The 7,303-nt window shown below is 38.7% G+C and overlaps 1 protein-coding gene across 1 annotated transcript; it reads right to left on the reverse strand.

The window, feature by feature from the left end:
* Positions 1 to 3,072: 3,072 nt before the first annotated feature.
* On the reverse strand, positions 3,073 to 3,672 carry LOC149081601 (uncharacterized). The gene has a single exon (XM_089236953.1). The coding sequence runs from the start codon at positions 3,670 to 3,672 to the stop codon at positions 3,073 to 3,075; it is 600 nt and encodes a 199-aa protein (XP_089093079.1).
* Positions 3,673 to 7,303: the final 3,631 nt, after the last annotated feature.

Below are 7,303 nucleotides of genomic sequence, written 5' to 3' on the forward strand. Positions count from 1 at the left end.
GTAAATTGGGGAAGCTATCCATACTTAATTAGACAACCATAAGTGATGTGTTTTCGTTAACACTTTGTGAGCCGAGTGGGTAACACATAGGTATTTATTTTGATAAGTATTTATTATTACGTTAGATTACATACATATATAGATAGGAAGAATTTATGAAGTGGAAGGAGCAGAATATATAGACATCTTATCTACTTGATGTCTGGGGTGGAATTGTCGAGTTCCCCTTACACAACACTAGGTGGCGTTGTATGTTCTTATCAGCTTAGTACTTTTAGTCATTTCTTATAAGGACACCACATTCCTCCCCGCTAATTTAAAGATCCAACTGGACAGGAGCTTTCCTGGTTCGTTGGGAACATCGCAATGGAACGGGAGTGCTGGACATCGCTGGTGGCTTGTTGGACATCACTGGTGGATCGCTGCTGATCTCTGCCGGAGTTGTCTGTTCTGTTCTGGAGCAATCTGTACCTCTGAGTCAGCAGCAACAGGATTTGATGAAAGTTTGCCCCTGGAACATTGGGTACCACCAAGGTTGGCTGAACTTGATTGCCAGCTGCTCTCATCTTGTCGATGTGACGTCGGAAGAGAGTGCCATTTAAATCTACAGTGTAGTGTAGAACTCTGTCTTTGCTGAGAATAGTTCTGAACTTCCACTTGTTATTGACGGATCTGTAATCTCTCACAGCCACACGATCTGGCTCGAAAGTTCGGTCATAGAAGTCTGTGACCTCATTTCTGAACTTTACTTGAATGCTGTTCTTGATATTTGGCAAGACTAAGTCTATTGTAGTTAAGATTTCTTTTTTTAGGAGTAACATTCCTGGGCTTTGCATGGCAGTCGCATTCTGCACTTTTCTGTAATTCAGCAAAAACATGATCAATTTTTGGTAGATGTTCCCTGGAAATCTTTGCATCACCCAAAAAGGGATTGTTTTAAGGTGTGAACATATCATTCTGCTTGCCCGTTGCTTGATGGTTTGAAGGGCGCACACGTTTTGTGCTTTATTCCGTTATTTGTCATGAATATTTCAAATTTGTATGATGCGAACTAAGGACCATTGTCACTCACTGACACTAAAGGCAGTCCAAATCGAGAGAAACAGTCCCGTAGGCATTCAACTGTCTTGAATGTGTTTGTTGACTTCATCGGATATACTTCCATTTAGAATGAGCATCAACTATGATCAAATACATATGCTCGAATATTGGCCATCCATAATACATCCGTCCTGCAAGGTGTAGTCGGCTTCCTTCCCTCCTAAAGGTTCATTGAATTTCAATTTCCTCGGCAATGGATGCAATTCTTCATCATTTTGCTAAATGTTGAGCTTTCACTGGTAGTGTTTCGATTTGATTCAACTGGAAGAGTTCTATATGTTATCCTTGACAACTAAGTCTTCCGGCCTTAAAGGTAATTGGGAAAGACAATCTGCATTACCATGGTTCTGTGTGTTATGATAGATGATATCGAACTGATATGCTTGCAAGATCAAGGTATAATGCAGAAGTCGAGTAGCCGTCAATACTGGTAGACCTTTCTTCGAGCTGAATATCGCTACCAAAGGCTTGTGATCTGTTATGAGAGTAAATCTTCGGCCTTTCAAGTAAAGCATAAATTTCTTTACTGCCCAGATAATTACCAAAGCTTCTTTGTGAGTATCTCTGTTCTGTTTACGTCAGCGTACGAGAAGCGAAGGCAATTGGTCTTTTTTCTGTTCCATCAGGTAATAAATGTGATAGAAATGTTCCTATTCCCACTGGAGAAGCATCCGAAGCAAGAGTGAGAGGTAGTGTAGGATCATAGTGCATCAAGATTCGCTTTGAGAAAATTTTATTTTTTATCTTGAATGTAGTCTCACACTTTTTAGACCAACGCCACGGAACCAAATGTCCTTTTTTGTCAGCTTATTGAGAGGATAGGCAATGGTTGCCGAATTTGGACAAAATTTCTCATAGAAATTCACCATGCCCAGAAAACCTTTTATTTCTTGAATGTTTTTCGGTGTGGGAACTTTCAAAATTGCTTCAGTTTTCTCATTTGTTTCACTTAGGCCATTTTCATCAATTTTGTGATCTAAGAAATTTATTTCTTTTTGAAAAAATGTGCTCTTTTTGAAATTTTACTTCAGTCCATGCTCCTGACATTTAAAAAAAAAATTTTCCAAAGCCCTGAGATGTGACTCGTCATTCGTTCTGGTCACTCTGGCAGCATCGGGAGCGGTTAGTACTTGAGGAGGGTGACCACCTGGGAACACCGCGTGCTGTTGGCATCACTTTACAGAGCCTGGGTCGTGTCTGGTCTGTCGGTCACTCTGGCATCATCCATAAAAACTTTTACACCATCTATTCCTTGGAATAACCCATCAATGTACCTCTGCCATATTGCTGGAGCTGCATTTAGGACGTACATCAATCTTTTACATGCATATAACCCCTTATGAGTGTTTATGGTTAGGAGTCATTGACTGTCAGGGTGCACTTTCATTTGCAAATATGCATGACTGAAATCCAATTTTGAAAATCATTTACCCTCATTTAAACATGAGAATATTTCATCAAACGTTGGTAAGGGATGCTGAGGCACTTCTAGCTTAGGATTTAATGTGACTGAATAATCTGCACATAACCTTATGGATCCGTCTGGTTTCACCACGGGAATAACTGGTGTAGCCCAATCTGAAGTTTCAACTCGCTCGATAATGCCTTCTCTTTCAAGCCTGTCTATTTCTTCCACCTGGTCTTTTAATGCGAAGGGCACAGCTCTTGCTCTACGAAACTGGGGTAACATCTGGTTTTAGCTTTAGTTCCACTTCATGGTAATTTATCTCACCTAATTTTTTCGTAAATCTCTTTATAATCATCTAACAATTTTTTCAGATCCATGTCATTAGCTGTCCTCACAGCCTTAAGAGAGTGCCAATCTAGATTGATTTTGTATAGCCATTCACGGCCAAAAATTGTCTAAATTTTCCCTCACAAACGTCAAGTACAACTTTTGCTTTCCGTATTCCACTTTTGCAGTGACATATCCCGCTGGGACAATTTTTTCTCCATTGTATGTCCGGAATACTAAATTCGTAGGTTGAACTTTTTTCTTTGAGATTTTTCTGAATTACTGCTCATTACTGATACTGTTCCTCCCGTATCAACTTCCATACTCACTGGTTTATTGTCTATGTTGACAGTAACCATCATTGGAGGCTTTTTCGGCTCTTCACTCAATACCATCTCCAACCCAAACATGGAAATATCATTTTCTTTTTCCTCAACTGAAATCTGTTTCTCCTTGTTAGGTGTGGATTGAATCTTCTTTTCCGCGTAGCAGGCTTTTTCTATACGTCCGATTTTTTTACAGAAGCGACATTTGCTAGCAATAAATCTGCAGGAGTCATTATCATGATTTGTCCCTGTGCATCGTATGCACAGCAGATATTTGACAGCCGCGGCAAAGTAGTTTCTGTTTTGCATGGGCAGTTTTGTTTTCCTCTTTCCCGTTTTTATTACCTTCAGTTCTGCTGGCTTCTTGATAATCTCATTCGCCCCATTCACAGCTTTCTCCATCGCCAGCACGATCTTTATTGTTTTGTCTAGCTCGATGTCGTCTTCCTCAAATAAACAATCAAGGATTGCTCTATCTAGGAGCCCACTAATGAAAACATCCCGAAGCATGGTGTCAACATCTCTTGCTTATAGTCGCACACGATTGGGAGATGTAGCAAATCAGCCATATATAAACTGATGCTTTCGCCGTCGTTCTGCTTTCTGTTGCCTACTGAGTATAATCAGTGCTTTAGGATTCAAATGGTTCTTCAAAACATTTCTTAAAATGGCGAATTCGTTCTCCAATGGATTGTTCGGAGACAATAAATTTTTCAACAAGTTGTAGAGTTTAAAGGTGTCACGAGTTCGAGGTGTACCTGGTTCGTCCTTGTCAGAAAACTTTCCTGACACGGGTACAACAAAAACAGTTACATAACCGCCGCAGGGAGTCCCCCCATCGAGGGGTTAGCGTGCCGACCTCTCGATGAGGATAAAAAACAAGCCTCCTGTTCGGAATCGGCAATAAATTGTAGGTCCCGGTCTAATTAGCCCTCGTGTGCAGAAAAATTACAGTGGTGCGACAAAAATGATCAAATAATTGGTTTCAAAAATGCTGTAAAAATTATGCGAAGTTAATTCAGGTGCGATGTTGTAATGCGATTTTTCTGCCTGCCGTGTGGTTAATTACTACTCTGTGAGCATTTATATAAAAAATTCTGATCAATATACAGTAGAACTTCTGTTAACGGACACCCCTCTTTTATGGCTAAAAAATAATTTCCCCTGTGTAATAAAAGTATGCATTCCAAACTCCTGCTTAATGGTCATTCCCCTTTTTTTCAGTAATTGAAGAAAACCTGGGCAGCGCCGGGTATTATAACTAGTAAAAATACAAAACTCGCATCACTTTTTGCCTAAAAGAGTCCATTCTCAATAAAAAATTCTCATTTGTTGAAATCATTCTCTGAAGTGAGAATTTCATCTCAGCTTAGTGTTGAAAACAGGCTTTTTTTTTAATACTTGGCTCATACAGAAATGATTGATAAAGGCTCTCTCACGTCATAAACAAACTCCACACGTTAGCATAACACAGAAAAATAGACACCAGGGGGGTGGTGAACTGTGTGGAATGCACAAATGGTGCTACCAGCTGGCAAAAATTTAAGGAGAAAGGTCATTCTTCATGCCATTGAAAGCATACAGCAAAGATGAAAGGTGATTATCACCACTAGTAATGAACATAATAGCCTAGTTTTTGTTATGGGGAAGTGGGGTTAGGAGGTGATATTCATTGTCATATGGTGTCTGTGTGCACCGTCAAGGCGAATTGTGTTCCGCTGCTTGGCATTCAACAAAAAACAAAAGTGCAGCCAAAAATGTAAACACCAAATGACGTTCAATGTAGCAGCAAATGTGGTACATTGCTGCTGTTTGGACATGTTGAGTTTGATTATGGTGGACAGGCATAGGTAATATATAACATTTGATGAGCTACAGGAACATTGCAGTCAATTGTTCACAATAATTTGTGAAAGGTCAACGACTGCAGACTGTTGTCCGTAGATGCACCAACACACCTACAGAACGGTTTGTCAGAGCATTTTGAAACTCACAACCTAATGGCAGAAGTGCATAGACTTGAATGGGCAGTTTGTGATATTAATATTCATTTATCTTAGGGGCCGTTCAAGTATTACGTCATCATCGATGGGGGGGGGGTGTGTTTTGGATAATGCTTACGTCATCAATCACCCTTTATGAAAATATGATTTAGGATTCAGAGGGGCACAGCTGATGACGAAATTTTGCTGGGAAGGGGGTCAAAAAGGGCTAAAAATTTGCTTACGTAATACTTGAACGGCCCCTTATGCAATATTCTTTTTTTTTTTTCGTGAATAAACTGCAGTAGTTTCTCCCTAATTCGGCACATATCAGACCAGAGTGTGTCGGATTACCAGAATCGCCGGATTACTCGAAACCAATTGAAGCTTATTCAAATAATATAAACTTCTGCGCAATGACATGGTTTTTCTCTCAAATGCTCAAAGGAAAACGCCGGATTATCGGGAGTCTACCGTATTTTCCATTTCGTGACTGCAGTCGGATCAATCGTTTCTGTGCGACCTAAATATGTTTTTAGAAGTCCAAATAGGAACTAGACGCGAAATCGTGTAGTTAAAAGAGTTCCTGGATTTCGGCCTTTATTCCTCTTTGAAACCGGGATTGTTTCGTTTTGTAAAACAACTGCTAGATGGCACCACATAGCTTTGGGACTTGATACGTCATGAATAGGGTGACCATACGTCCCGTATTTCCCGGGACAGTCCCGGTATTTCCTCTTTTTTTGGCCGTCCCGACTTTTTATCAAAAGTGTCCCGGTTTTTCCCGTATTTCACACGAAGCCTACTTGAATTTTTATTCTTTATTAAAGTCGAAGATTGAAATTATTTTTCAACTCAAATTATTTTATGATAGTTACAACTATATATGGGATATTAATCTCCGACATTTGCCTTGGTAAACGTTTTTTTTCCGTGGAATACATTTTAATCCACTGCAATTTGCAGTAATGCATCATTTCCCGCCATTGTGATTTTTCCGTAATTTCAACAATATTTGGCAACTTTGTTTGGTTTTGGCGTCGTTTGTGGCGATAATTGGCGAAGTCCCGTATTTGGAAACTAGCGGCTAAAAATCCGACATTCCCTGGTGAACTTGGCCAATCACAGAGGAGCGGGAGTGAGTTACTCTCGAACCGGTCGTTACTTCGTGTAAAATACTTCGGAAACTGTCGTGACTTCGGAAACTGTTCGGAACTTACAATGCGCAAGCGCGTTCTCCGTAATTTTGTAATATTCTGCGCTCTTTTCTCATTTTTTTCGGGCTCTCATCTTTATTTTTTTCCATCAATATTTTCTACATAGTTCTATTTTTTTCATCAATTTCCTGTTGGTTTGGGTTCATGTATTTGAGGTTAATTGATTTTTCTTTTAGAATTATTTTTCCTACATTGTGTATAATTCTGTTTTTATTTTTCCTGTATTAAATAAATTTTCCTGTTTTTATTTTTCCTACATTACGTATATTTTTTTTATTTTTCTACATTAAAAGTACATTTTCCTGTAATTTTTCCTACATTGTGCATTTTCCTGTAATTACTTTTCCTACATTACATGTACCTTTCTGTTCTTATTTTTCCTGCATATTAAGTACATTTTCTTGTAATTATATTTTCTACAGTAAGTATACTTTCCTGCAAAGAAGGATAAAAAATCTCAAAATCCTCTCCTTGAGAAAATTCTACGTACACCTATGCTTTCCTGTAATTAACTGTATGTTTAATTTCTGTCAACCCCTTTTAAATATGAATCAATAGAATTAAAGAAATCTTTGGGATGAAATAAAATAGAATTTACAATGTCTAAGTCTCTTCGCGCATGATGTTTCCATGATTTATTCAATGTGGAAAAAAAAAGGAACCAAAATAAATAAATAAAGCTGTCTAAATTCATTAACATTTGAGCACTTTCAAAGTGGTTTACTACAATTACTGCTTGTATCACTGAACTTTTGTGACAAGCTTTTGAATTTAGAAAACTAATCATTTCCACAACCTTTAAGGTTTTTCTTGACTTGGTACACACTGTGGATACAACACATCCTCAGACCGATATTTTGGGATTAGCTCATGATTAGTGGTAAGTTATTAAAAGTTGTTTTAGCCCCACTGTTTGTGATGGTCAGCTCAAGTTGGTTTTTC

The sequence above is a fragment of the Pholcus phalangioides genome, unplaced genomic scaffold, assembly GCF_987345545.1.
Source record: "Pholcus phalangioides strain wild (caught in Gottingen) unplaced genomic scaffold, Ppha-v1.0 ptg000009l_1, whole genome shotgun sequence".
Taxonomy (NCBI): domain Eukaryota; kingdom Metazoa; phylum Arthropoda; class Arachnida; order Araneae; family Pholcidae; genus Pholcus; species Pholcus phalangioides.